At 33.1% G+C, this 14,053-nt stretch overlaps 1 protein-coding gene across 6 annotated transcripts in view; it reads left to right on the forward strand.

Annotated features, from left to right (window-relative positions):
- The window catches only part of LOC106877443 (glutamic acid-rich protein), a 121,707-nt gene extending 110,302 nt beyond the window's left edge, over window positions 1–11,405 (forward strand). For 4 of the 6 annotated variants that reach the window (XM_052974307.1, XM_052974303.1, XM_052974306.1 and 1 more), the window contains 3 exons: window positions 5,078–5,353; window positions 10,016–10,042; window positions 10,272–11,405. In XM_052974307.1, the coding sequence (XP_052830267.1) occupies window positions 5,078–5,353; window positions 10,016–10,042; window positions 10,272–10,277 (309 nt within the window). In that variant the 3' untranslated portion in view covers window positions 10,278–11,405. The remainder of the gene's footprint in view (window positions 1–5,077; window positions 5,354–10,015; window positions 10,043–10,271) is intronic. The other 2 variants (XM_052974304.1, XM_052974309.1) reach the window with 2 other exon arrangements.
- The last annotated feature ends 2,648 nt before the right edge of the window (window positions 11,406–14,053 follow it).

Here is a 14,053-nt window from a genome sequence, read left to right on the forward strand (position 1 = left end):
GTGATGGGAATGAATCTCCAATCAACAGTAGGGATTCAGTTGCTCAATGAACTGAATTACCTGCTCCTGAATTTCTGTGTGGCTAAGTGGTTGAGTATTCCACAGACATGAGTACCAATTAACATGGCAGTGTGTGACAAAGCTATACCTTTTGAATTAATGGTGCAGTCTACCTGATAGGCTTCTGTACAGTTTCCATCCTCTTCATTTCACTCCCAAGCTGGTTAATCTGAAGCTATAGAAAAAATGACTTCTTGCCCTGAGAAATGTATTTATCGTGGGAGGAAGGTGGGGGTGGGGGAATAACAATGTATAAAGTATCATTGCTGTGGGAGTGGAGTTTCTGACATTTGAAACAGTCCTTCTTTGGGATTCAGATGAAAAGAGCAAAGAAGGGCAAAGGCACTGCAACACCTCTCCCTATATCTTACTCTATGTATTATTAACCTAACAATTAGGATTCCACTCTCACATGTCTCACATTTGTTCTGCCATTATATATAAAAAAAATATCAGTGTTTCCCTTTCCTTTTTTTCTTGCAATAATTAGATGAGACTGAATACAAAGTTCACAGAAATTTAGATTTTTAATTAGTCTCTAATTAGGTAAAGAGCAAGTGATTTAAGAAAGTGGCTGAACATCAAAAGTATTGAATAATGTAGGAGAGATGGCTGATTGGTTGTTGATCTGTTGTCATGGGAAATGGTTGATGATATACATTGGGTGAAAATGTGCTGTATGTTGTTGTTGTCGTCGTTGTTTAGCCTTGGATCAAGTTTGAAGTCACAGACTTACATTATTCTTCAATGCCGTTTCTGTTTTTGAAGGTGAATCGACTGTTGTTTTTAGCAAGTCAAATGAAGATGTAGATCATCTTTCTAGGACTCGTGTTTATTATGGAGGATTTTCGTGGTTTGAGGTAAAAAAAAAAAAAATAATAAAAAGGAAGGCATAGGTTGGAATATCAAAGTTTTATCTCCAAGAATGGTGGGCCTTGAAGAGAAAGACAAGGATTTGTGATTTCTGTCCAGTTACTGTATATCAGATGCATAGAATATGACAGAATAGAAAAATCATCACTAAAAATATTTGTGATTATTATGATACTATGAACATCCTGAGGTTTTACTTGAAATAAGGCAATTCAGTTTCAATGTCATTTGAAATTTTCTCTCTATAAACCAGCTCTGCAAATTTTATAAACCATATTTCTTCTAAAACTATAGTTACGTTTATGGATTTGTGTTGCTAGATCCCTGATGCGAAGTCTTGTGTTGAAGTTGTATTGTATTGTATTTCGGGATTTTCATGTTTTTTTTTTGGTGTGGGGGGCCCAAATAAAAGCACAAGCTATATAGTTGTTCTTCAATGGACATGAGTTAGAATAAAAACAGTAATAAACGAGTGAAGAACAAATATATAGTGCATGTGTTTATTTGGCAGAAGGAAAAAAGACCATCTCAAAATACAACAATACCTATAGTTAATCTGAAGGGTATTATTTATGACAGCCTTGTGTCATGTTGGTTTTTATTTTTGTGGTCTGAGGAATAATTTTCATTAATTTCAACTTTTTATTCAAATCAACATTTATGACTCCCAGGAAAGTTGGGTTTTTTTCCCAACCACTGATACTTACATCTTATACTCTGTTATTTATTGTGAACTTGTTACTAAAGAAGAGAGCAGACTACAGTAAGCTTGTCACATTCTGTGCTTTCCAAATAATCTCATCTCCAATATGTAGAGTGAGGTGCATTCTAGAAAGTGATATGTGAAAAAGATGGTTTAAGAATACTTGTTATAGCACATTTAGAGAAAACTCCTGTCATTTTGACTTAACATGATGCTGGAAATACTGTTGCCAATCTTAATTACTGGAGGGGCCTTGCTACTCAATGTGTTAAGTCACATGAGAGGAACTAAATCATTGCTGCCAATTTCGAGGGTTTTGTTATTATTATAGTAAGGTGGTGAGCTGGCAGAATCGTTAGCATGCCGGACAAAATGCTCTGTCTTTAGGTTCTGAGGTCAACTTTGCCTTTTCATCCTTTCGGGATCAATAAAGTACCAGTCAAGTACTGGGGGTCAATGTCATCGATTATCCCCCTTCCCCAAACTTCAGGCCTTGTGCCTATAATAGAAAGGATTATTATTATTATTTTACATTAAAAAAAAAAAAGGGCAAGCTGGCAGAATTGTTAGCACACTGGACAAAATGCTTTCACCCGTCGCTACGTTCTGAGTTCAAATTGCACCGGGATCAACCATACTTTTCATCCTTTCAGGGTCAATAAATAAAGTAGCAGTTGAGTACTGGGGTCGATGTAATCGACTATCCCCCTCTCCCAAATTTCTGGCTTTGTGCCTATAATAGAAAAGATTATTATTTTACATTCCGTTTGCCAAGGGTTTGATGGGTTTACAATAATGCAGCCTCCCATACACTTACCTCTTGTGTCTACTCAGTTCTGTTCTGATTTTTGTTTTTTGTTTCTTTCTTGGTGTTTACCCTTGACTATGTGTCACATGCCTCTTTTAATACTCTTAGACATGATCCCATCTGCCCCTTTTCTTCAATGACTGGGATGCTCTTCATACAATAGACCATTGTGGTATTATAAACATTTGTTCCTGTCACTAAAACCCTACATTTTCTTTTTCATGTGATAGGAGAAACAGTTATTTTCTTCAGATACTGGTTTTAATTGACTCCAACTGGAATGCTATCAGCAGCAGGGTTTGAACTGAACATGGCAGTTTCAAACAGCCTTCACCTTTTGTACCATCTAAAAATCAATTTACTGTCTAAAGCCAAAATTTTAACTTTAGAAACATATTTTTCTAATTCCATCCACCAGTTTGTACATCATCTCCCATTTCCTATTCTGCTAACAGTCTTCCGCTGTTGATTATATTTTTCTACTTCCCATTTATCGATTTTTTTTCTTCTCCCTCCTCGTTTTAGCTTATTGAACCATCAGTAACTCTCACCAAATTCTCTCAACATTTTCATCAGAGACAAAAAATAAAATGAAATAAAGCCATATCATATATTTCTGCTGCAATTAATGTTGATTCTTCGTTTTAAACTTGGCCATTTTGTTTTCAGTGAATTTTAAAAAAAGAAAGAAAGAAAGAAAGAAATATTTGTTGGTGAAGTCTTGGTTGTTGATTTAACCAAGAAAAGCTGAGTGTAATCTCCTCTTTTACTTCATGTTCTTTACTGTGCTACAGAGAAGTTGGAATGCTAAATATATTTTAATTTTCATTATAGTCAAAATCTAAAATGAGAAGAAACAAAAAAAAAAAAACAAAACAAATGAAACATAATATTCCTGCTATTTTGGTTCTGCTTTAAACTCAACATTTTTGCATAAATTCTCTTTCATGAACCTCAGCTATTTTCTATATTTTGTCACACAAATCTAGCATGACTGTCAACTCAGGAATTCCTATAAACAGATACAGCATGGTCTAGCATTTTCCCCCCATCCTCTACTTCTTGTGCATGATGAACAACCAACCCTTTTTTTATTTTTCATTCCAGATCACCTACTTATTGAATGTTTTTAAAATTTTCAAATGTTTATTAAATTTCTCAGCATTTGGATACCATATGCTAATATGTAAATGTCATTTATCTGTATGTTAAATATGACTTCCATGATACAGTTATTTTCCATTTGTCATTGTCTCTCCTTCTCTCTCTCTCTCTCCTATCTATCATTACCTCTCTGACTCTCTCTCTCTCTCTGTTCTTTCCTTCTTTTTATTGACTGTTTGGTTTGTAAAATGATTATTTTTTTCAGGGTCGAGTCCCCCGTTTTGTGTAAACTTTATTTGGTGGCAACAGGTAACATAATGCACATAGAATAAAGACCCCCTTGCAGTATTAGATTTCAACATTGTAGCTGCCTCTGTTTCAAATGTATTGTCTTTTCTGTCTCACTTTGCAAACATGAATATCCACATAAATTTCTCATCCTATAACTTCCTCACAAAATCATCATTTCAGTCATGACTAAATAGACGACAATTGACAAAATATTGATGTTTAAAACTAGTTTTAAAATTATTAAACTGGCTTGAGTATATACTTTACCGCTATTACACAGAAAACCTATTCACTGTTATGTCTATTTCCACTGAAATACTTACTAAACTCCTATCATGAAAGCTATTGTTTGGTATTGTAAAATATTGATTTATTTTGAACGTGTGCAATCCATTGTATTTACTTCTAGTATACTATTTATACATTCTATCTTCATTGTCCCTGAAAGGATTAAATTCATTTTTGATTTTAGTAGGATTTGATCTTAAAATGCACACAGCTGAAATTAAATAGAGTACTGCATTTCGTGTCATACATCTGTCTTGACTGTGTCCATTTATACTTCTAAGAAGTATTCAGGAAAAAATTTTGTTTTCTAGCAATGCAGTATTTCCATGTCTGTTTTGTAGAAAGTAGAGGGTCGTCAAAAGGAAATAGCATAGAAATCTGTCAAACCTCAAATATCTTAATGTTAAGGGGAACATATCTGCCATTTTGAATCATCTGATAATATAAGTTTTTTTGTGATGTTCTTGTAAAACGTTCTCCATTTTCAAGTTTGGTAGAAAATGACTGACACAGTTATGAAGAATGTTGTCTAAATACCCTAAGCTTTCACTGCTACCCACTTGTTATTTCTGATCCTGTTCAAACATGCTGACAAACCTTGCACAACTTTCATTATAAGCTTACATGTTTCTGTATAGCCATTTCTTAATTTCACTTTAAACTTCAGAACATTGAAGAATATTCTTTGTGGCTGCTTTTCAGTTCCCCATAGCCTTCATGCCATTTTATACTTCACTTGTTAGTTCCAATATCATATCAGTATTTTGTTTGAAAGAATAGCTTCAGTAGGCTATTGACAGACAACTATATTTCTTATTAACATTAATCATTCATTGCCATTGTTTGGGTTGCCTTCATGCAACGATGTGTGAGGCAACAGTTCTAACTGACACTATAAAGAACAATGCCCATTTGTAATCTTTGCTTTTGAAATCCAATATATATTCCAGGAAGAGGAGGAGAAAGAGGTCGTAAAAGATGAGGAAAACGAAGAGAAAAAAGATGAGGAAAGTGAGAAAAAAGATGAAGAAAGTAAGGAAAAAATAGATGAAGAAAGTGAGGAAAAAATAGACGAAGAAAGTGAGGAAAAAATAGACGAAGAAAGTGAAGGAAAAAAAGATGAGGAAAAAGCTGAAGTAAAAGAGGAGGAAGAGGAGAAAAAAGATGAAAATGAAAAAGAGACTGAGAAGGAAAAAGAAGAGGAAACGAATAAAGAAGCTGAAGAGGTTATTAAAGCATGACGATAATCTAGCTACCCAATATTTACCTCCTCTCTACTCTCTTTCTCTCTCCGGATCAAACTTAACCATAAATACTAACCTTTCTCTTCAAAAGACTTTTCTATCTTTTAGTCTGATAGTTCTGTGTTTATCCTTACAAATTTACTAACAACAAAGGGTTTTTAGAAATGATTCCATCAAAGTCAATTCTTCGCATTAAAACTCCTCGACCACTCTCCTTCATTTATTCCTATTAAGAGTCTCAGAAAAATATATTAAACCAGTGTATTAAGCTGGTGAATCCCATTCTTGGTTCAATCCTATATTAATGCTTGATTTCACTTACAGCCAGTAGAACTGACTGTGGAACCATTAATAACAAGGAGACATCCAGGTTCAGTAATGCAATCTGCTGATGGCTGATACATATCCTGGCTCAGTGCGAATGTGTTGATAACCAATACACATCTTAGCTCAGAATTCTGAACATATTGCTGAATGAGCGACCTAGGTATATTGTAGCTTAGCAGACTGTTTGTATGATGCATTAAGCAAACTCAAACATTTAATTTCGAACACAATGTAAACTCTGAGAGGTAAGGTCACAAAAGATTAAGACAAGAGATGATAAGCTGTAAAGCATTTATCAAAAGCAAGACAACAATCAATGGACAGTAAAATGTTGATGACTTTCCTACATGTTTTATTTGATGGAGAAATTATTAATGCCTTAACTAATGGATATATATGAAATATTCTTAGCACTTTTAAAGTTGGGATTTGAGATTCTAACTTGTAATTACTGACGGTTATTAAATTCCTTGTAGTTCTAGCATGGCAGGTCTTGTCTTGACACAGCTATAAAATCTTGACAAAGTGTACAAATGTGATTTTGAACCTTCTCCTTTAGAATCGCTTTAACTATTCCTTATTAAATTCTCTTGAGAAAAACATAAGCACCATTGGCTTTCTCTTGGATTCTAGTAGAAAATTAATGTGTTTGATGTCTATTGGTGAGATAAAACCTCAGGGGCTGTTTCAAAGAGAGTCAAATGATTCAACCATCTGTTCTGTAGGATAATGCTGGCTTCTACTTGGAATCAGTCTCTAACCCTTCACTGAAATCATACACACACACACGCATGTATGTGTGTGTATGTATATATATATAATATACATATATAATGTACACATATATATATAAGTACATATATGCATGTATAAATGTATATATATATAATGTATGTATAGACATAGATATAACAGTAGTTGTTTGTTTAACCATTTACTAACCATAGTTTTGAAGAAGAATATTTCAATTATTATAGCATAAGAGGATTTAGCAAAAAAATCTGTAACATTGTTGTTGTTATCATTATTAGATGCTGTTTGAAAATACAAGATTAGATTCTTGTAATAGTTTTTGATATATTTTACAGGCTGGCTTCAAGCTGGTTGATACCCAAAGATGTAAGACTTTCTGTAATTTAATTTGGTCAATAGTCTTTGTCATTTTTTTCCCCCACAGGATTTTAGCCTAGTCAACTTTATCATCATCATTATATCATCTACAAATCTCACTTTGATCACATATCTCTTTCAGTTTATTTTGATATTTACTATATCTCTAGTGAAGTGGTAGTTTTTTTATTTTTATTTATTTATTATTATTTTTTTTTACTTTAGAGATTATTCCAATAATTCAAGTAACTTATTTCCAGCTTCTTAGATTTTAGCTTTCAGCATAGATTAAGTAACTTTCTCTTATTTATTTCTAATAGAGAATATTGCAATTTTTCTCTTTGAAACCAATCACTCTCTACAGTTGAAAATGGATGGTGGTGGTTTGTGTGGGGGGGGACAACATGATAGCTTATCTTCTAAGAGTTACAAATATCTACAGGTGTTGGAAAAAATGTAAAGAAATGTGGTTTTAGAGTGAGAAACTTAGGTTTTAACTGCATCTTCTTCTCACACAACTGACAAATACTAGAGTTCCATCTCAGTTGTCAACAGATGATAAAGGGACACACTAAGTGCTGTGGAAATAAGTTCAAATCCATTATGGAGGCACAACATTGTTAAGTGACCAAGATAGAAACAAAATGTCTGTTCATTTGAGAGACAATGGCCATATCAACCTGGCCATTGTCGCTTTCTCATAAGTAGCTTAAAATATCCAAAAAGTTAGACCAGTACATAGACAACCATGTGTTATTTGAAATACAATAGCTGTAAAGTCATGGGCAGAACTACTGATTACATGGCCCAGAGTTTAACCCTTTTGATACCAACCTGCCTGAAAATGCCCCTAGCTATATAAAACAAACTTCCTCTTTTAAACCAGTCATATCCAGCCAAAATATTCAACCTCTTTTATGCTTAAAGTGGGCCAGATGTTGCCCCTTATACCGATCCTACAGAATTATTCTAAAAATTAAGTTATCTCATAAAAATCTCAAAAGTTACAAGATAGTGCATGATTAATTCGAAGCAAGGTGACTAAATAAGCATTACAATTAACAGAATAATCTGAATACTAAAGAGCTGAGGTGATCTAAATTAAAAATGTCCATCAAAATTTTATGTGAATTTATGTTCCAAAGACCAGCTTCATAATGACAAAGATAGTTTAATAAGTTCTTTTTTTTTTATTTGTAAAATTAACTGAAACAATGACAATGTATTTTAACAGAAATATTGTAGTAGAAATATTCTACTACAATAGTTGTAGTAAGCAAGATGCACTTGCCTGCTCTCAACCTGCAAAGGATGACAATCAAGTTGAACAGTTAAAACAGAAGTAAAGACATCCATTTATAAAAACAGAACTGTCTGTTTTAGTACTGTGAAACAAAAGTGATGATTAGGAATTTTTAGTTAGATTTTAATCTGAGTAAGGGCTGTAACTTCAAAACATTGTTCCGACATTATGCAAATGAACAAATTTATGGAAATCCTCCTAGAGATATTGGTATATTATTGAAGGCTGTAAAACAGTAAAATGACAGATATACACTTATGTTCCACTATATATATATATATATATATATATATATATATATATATATAATCTTGTGTTAGCTTCAGAATGATATACAATATCAATGGTGTTATCTGAGATATCTGAATAATTTTAAGATGCAAGCTGACACCTGTTGGTGAAGATTCTGTGAAGTATGTAACAAATTAAAATTAGCCTGTGTAGACCATCACTTCTTATTAGTAATTATTGCCAAAAAAATTTTACAGTTTGGCACACATTTTCTAATTGTTACATTTGAAAAGAACAATCACTTTTCACATCTTACTATAACCTAATCATTTTAAACACACCAGCATCACGTGAATGAATCACTGGCAGTTGCTGATGTGGTATGTTTCACCTAAGTCAAATCACTCGCCTCATATGGAAGAAAATTACAGAAATCACCATACAGCAGATAACTTCATTTTGATAAATGTAAACATTTTTTACCTTGGTATGAAGGAATTTTGGTGGAAAAGTCCCAGGTTAGAGAAATTGTGATATTTAGCTCCTATAAATTTTATTGACTGTAAATAAAGTGAAGGTTTGCATTTTTACTTTTGGCTCAGTGAAATTGACTGGAACTAATAAGACTTCAACAAAGGTCAAAACTACAATTTTCCCATTGTTGATCTTATATACCCGTTCTCTTTAACTTAGAATTTTGTCATACCAAAAAGAAAATGTATACATGATTCAAATTTATGAAATCCTCGTCTCAATAAATAAAATATTTAAAATTTCATCACAAACTAGGAACTAGAATGTCTCAAATGAAGCTGAAAAGTGATGAGAAGGTTTGCAGAAGCTATAGGCATAGCTTTTTTTTCTTTCTTCTCTTGTCATTTCAGCATCTTAAAACAAGTTTTCTTGTTCTTATTTTCCTTTCCTTTTTTTCTATTGAGTTGATTACTTTAGTTGTAATCTTTCTTCACAATTACAGGAATTTTGGTTTACAAAACCCAAATTGTCAATTGTATTGTTAGTAAGGTTGGATTTTTTAGCTGTTATTCATTTTTTTTCTCCTTTTTTTTTTTTGAATATCGCATCGAATGAGATATTTTAAAACAAACATAATTTTGAGTTTTATTATTTATTTATTTAATGATTTTATTATTTCTTTACTCATTCTGCTTTATCCAACCCAACTAACTGTTGGTGTTAAACTATAGAGCATTCATAGCTTATGCTTCTTGACTTTTCTGAAGGTTAATAGAAGACATGTAAACACTAAAAGCAGATCAAGTGATTTTTTTACAGCTATTAGAGATAGTTAAAAGAATGGTTTTCTGAATTCTGCCGATATAATCAGTTGATTGGTCTATGTGATGCCAATTAATTTGCTGAAAATTAAATGACATCAATTTTCTGTATGAATACTTTTATAGATTTAATTACAAAATCTAAAATCTTTGTATGATTAGTTTATATATTTGCAGTTTTTTGTTGTTGTTTCTTAGACTAAAACTTGGAAAATTTCATCTTTATTGGACTGTTTATTAACTTTAATTAATTAGTTAAAATAGTTTAAGTAGAAAATGTAATTTTCTCAGCAAATAATTTCAAACAAAACATAATAATTTTAACCTTATTAATTATTCTTGTTTGTTTTTGTTTTTTTTTTTTTTTTTAATTTTTAGGAAAAATCAGAAGAAACGGAAGAACAGGTGTGTTGCTATTTGAATTGGTTAAATATTCTTATTGTTATCATTTCGCAAACATGTTTTAGCTGTTATACTTAGAATTCTTCTGTGTAAGCCATAAAAGTTTAAAGAAAGCAGTTTCTACATTTCCAGTTTAGAACTGAGAAATTATTATTATTCTTATTATTAGATTATAAGAATTTAAGCTATTTTTATTTCTTGATCAAATGTTAAATGTTTTCTTTTTTTGCAGGAATAAAGGTTTCATAGAACAAATACTACAACAGTATCTGTTGGTTTTGACGTCTCTGACTTCATCTTTATCTGTCTACAGTCGGATGAGTCCATTATCACACTGTCAACACCAGGTTTCTTACCAGTGATGTCTTTCATGGCTACCTTTTGATTTAGTCACCTTCATCACATCTTAACTTGTATCAACATCGAAAAATGTTCTTACAGTTTGTTGGTATCTTCCCCCTGTCTTAATTCTGTGGAAGCTAAACCAGTTTAAACCTTTAAATGTTTTTGTTACAACTCTTACAAATCTGTCAGATACACCCCCCTTCCCCCACCCCACCTCACTATATGTTTCTGTTCTGTTAATTTGTGTTATGACATATAGAGCCAGAACAAATAACGAATATTTTTTATGTTTAGAAATTTTACTTCACTTATAATTGCATGCAAGTTTGGTCTACTGTTACTTTTATTAGAATTATTATGAGTTACATTTTGTCAGTATTAGGTGCTGAGTGTTAAAAACTGGGTTGTTGATTTTCTTTCTCTAAAAATTATTACTTGATGTAAATATTTACCAAGTCCTGAATAAATTAAAATCCTAAATTTGAACAAAGACCTTTTTTTTTAAGATTTAATTTAGATTCCAGATTAATTTAGGTCTCATCCTAATCAAAAGATGTAATCTTTTGAATTTTAATATTCTCATTAATAATGTAATGAATTGCATTATGATATACCAGTTACTTTAAAATCTTTTCAAATTTGACTGCTGTTTGATATAGAAAGCTTTATAAAATATATCCAAACAGTATGAAGCTAAAGATAATATTACAAATATATAAACTTATATTTTTTAGCGAAACGTTTATATGCAGCTCTTGTAACCAAAATTCTAGTTTTGAAATAACTAGAAAATATCAGGAATGTTTGTCTATTTTAAAGTTTCTAATTCAAGCAGACTGTTCTTTGTTCAGGAAGCTTTAATTACACACAATAATGTCCATCCATAAATCTTCTGCTGATATTCTTAGATCCTCTATCTCTCTCTCTCTCTACTTGAATTGTGATTATAATTACTCCTGCTCAAAGCTTGGTTGCTTTAAAACACCCAAGATTTTCTAATAAAATATTTTCTAAAAGCAAATGTCGTTTTTGTTTTTCCTGTTGTTGAATTTTCAATAAATGTTTAAATTAATGAAAACTATTTATAATTGTTCACTGAGTGTATTTATCGGTTAATTATGGTGTGTTTCAATAGTACGCACTGCACAAATACAGCATGGGTTGTGAATAAATATGTATGTGGGTTCAGTCCCGCTATGTGGTACCTTGAGCCAACCAAAGCTTTCATCATCATTTAACGTCTTTTGGAAACTGAAAGAAACACATTGTATTTACACTTCTCTTGACATGTTATGGCTGTAAACAAGCAGTATTGTTTGTTTTCAGTCTTCCATGAAAAATATGTCTGACCATGGAGAAATAGTACCTTGCCTGGAAATAGGTGATGGCTGGCAACAGGGAAGGTGCCCAGCCATAGGAAAGCTGCCTCACCAATGCCAGCATGAAAAAGTGGACATTTATGTAAATCATTCCTCCGTGAAATTAGACCCTATTTGGGCAGCTTATGATGAAAATCAAACTGCTTTTCTTTTATTATTGTAGTCAGGAGGAAAAACAGGGTCCATCACTCTTTAACCCTTTAGCATTCAAATTACTTTGTCAAACATAATATATATTTATTGAATTCATCATGCATATTATCTCATAGCTTTGAGATTTTAATGATGTGATAGTATATTTTTAGATTAACTGTGTATGTTAGGTGTGAGGGGCTGAATTCGGCTGGTTTGAACATAAAACAGGTAGAATATTTTGACCTGATGTGACCAGTTTACATGCTAAAGGGTTAAAGAGTGGGAGGGAAGTTAGCTTCACATTGGACTGCTCGCAACAGACTGGACTCCATTAAAGCCACCCACGTGTGCTAGTGACATATGAAATACACTCTATAAAGTGGTTCGCATTAGGAAGGGCATCCAGCCATAGAAACGAAGCCAACACATACAACTGGAATCCGGTCCAGCTCTAGTCCAGCTGTCTAAACTAATGCCAGCTTAGAAAACAGACATTAAAGGATGATGATGATATATATAAAATACTCATTACCAATTAGTTTTGCTGGATTTCAACTGCATTGGACTCTATCCTACATCCCTTTGTTTTGTTTTACTATGTGGTTCGTAAGCCTGATCCATTAAAGGAGCTTTTTTTTTTATGAGTACCACCAGATTAGTTAAATCCATATATATTGTCCATGACTGTTCCAAGTGCTTATCTTGCGAACTGTATCCCTTCTTTACTCCCCATTTATTTTAGCTACGCAAAGAAGCTATTTGAGAATTAAGTGTCTTAAGGAAACGGTTCAGTGCTTGTTCACAAGATTTGAATTTATAATTGAGCACCTTAAAAATTTGGTAAGTTACCAAAGTTTAACGTACACCAAATTTCTCCCTGATCGATTTGATGACAAATCACATGTAAACTTGTATGATAAGCAGATAAGGATTAACAAAACTGGCACAGAAAAGATTGACCATTGACCTTAAATTAGTGTCGTGTCACATAGCGCAAGAGGAGACAACTCAGAGCTTATACGAGTTATTTCCCTTGGTTACTTCACACCTATATATATGTAATGTAGCTATTATCATTTAACGTCAGTGTTCTATGCTGGCATGGGTTGGACTCTGACAAAAACTGGCGAGTCAGAGGGACGTACCAAGCCCTGTTGTCTATTTTGCCATGGTTTCTACAGCTTGATGCCCTTCCGAATGCCAACCACTTTACAGAATGTACTGGGTGCTTGTTTTGTGGAAATAGCACTGGCAAGTTCACCAAGTAACAAGACAAAGTCAAGTACCATGTGTTTGTATGTATGTACATAACTACCTATCTCACAGATGTCAATCTAGAAAGAAGGCACCCCAGGAGTGTCTGGATGAATAGATCAGAGAAAAAAACCTCAATCTCATGCGTCTTGATCTGGCAAATGCTTATGGGCCAATACCTTAGAAGATGGTCCAACTGGCTCTCAAGATATATCATGTTTCAAAAGAATAATCAAGAAATAATGAGAAAGTACTTTCATGGCTTCTCAGTGCAATTTTCTACAAAGGATTTCATGACAGACTGGATCATTTTGAAAGTTTGTTTAGCAATGGGTTGTACCATTTCTCAAATACTGTCTGTGCGGGCAATGAAGGTCATCTTTAAAGCAGCTATGAGTGGTTCCAGTTTGGCAGACTTTGGAAATGGATACTGAATAATGCAATAACCCTGTCCACATGAAACATGCAGAATACTGAAGTGTGTTAACAAATACTCAAGGAAATGGCATGATATCATATTGTTGCCAAACAAAGCTGAAGCTACATAGAGTACGAGACTGGAAAAAGCAAGGTTTTGTGTACGCTTGAGGACTCAAGAGACAAAGTTGGGAGATCAATCCAGAATAGGCTGAGAACTAATAGAAAATCGAAGGTTCAAGAGGTGATAGGTGAATCAAAGGTTAGTCTTGGGGTAAGAGAAATAACAGGATTCACACAAGCCAATGGATGACGAGAGGGTGCACTCCAAAAACAGTCTCAGCTGGAATGACAAATAGCATATGGCTCTTCTTAGAACTAACTTCATCCTCAGATATCTATTAACTTTCTGCTCTTGAATACAAAACCTTGTGAAATAGGAGAAATCAGATAACCCAGCACACCCACTTTGCAAAGGCCTGGC

This window comes from Octopus bimaculoides, chromosome 18 (genome assembly GCF_001194135.2).
Source record: "Octopus bimaculoides isolate UCB-OBI-ISO-001 chromosome 18, ASM119413v2, whole genome shotgun sequence".
Taxonomy (NCBI): Eukaryota; Metazoa; Mollusca; class Cephalopoda; order Octopoda; family Octopodidae; genus Octopus; species Octopus bimaculoides.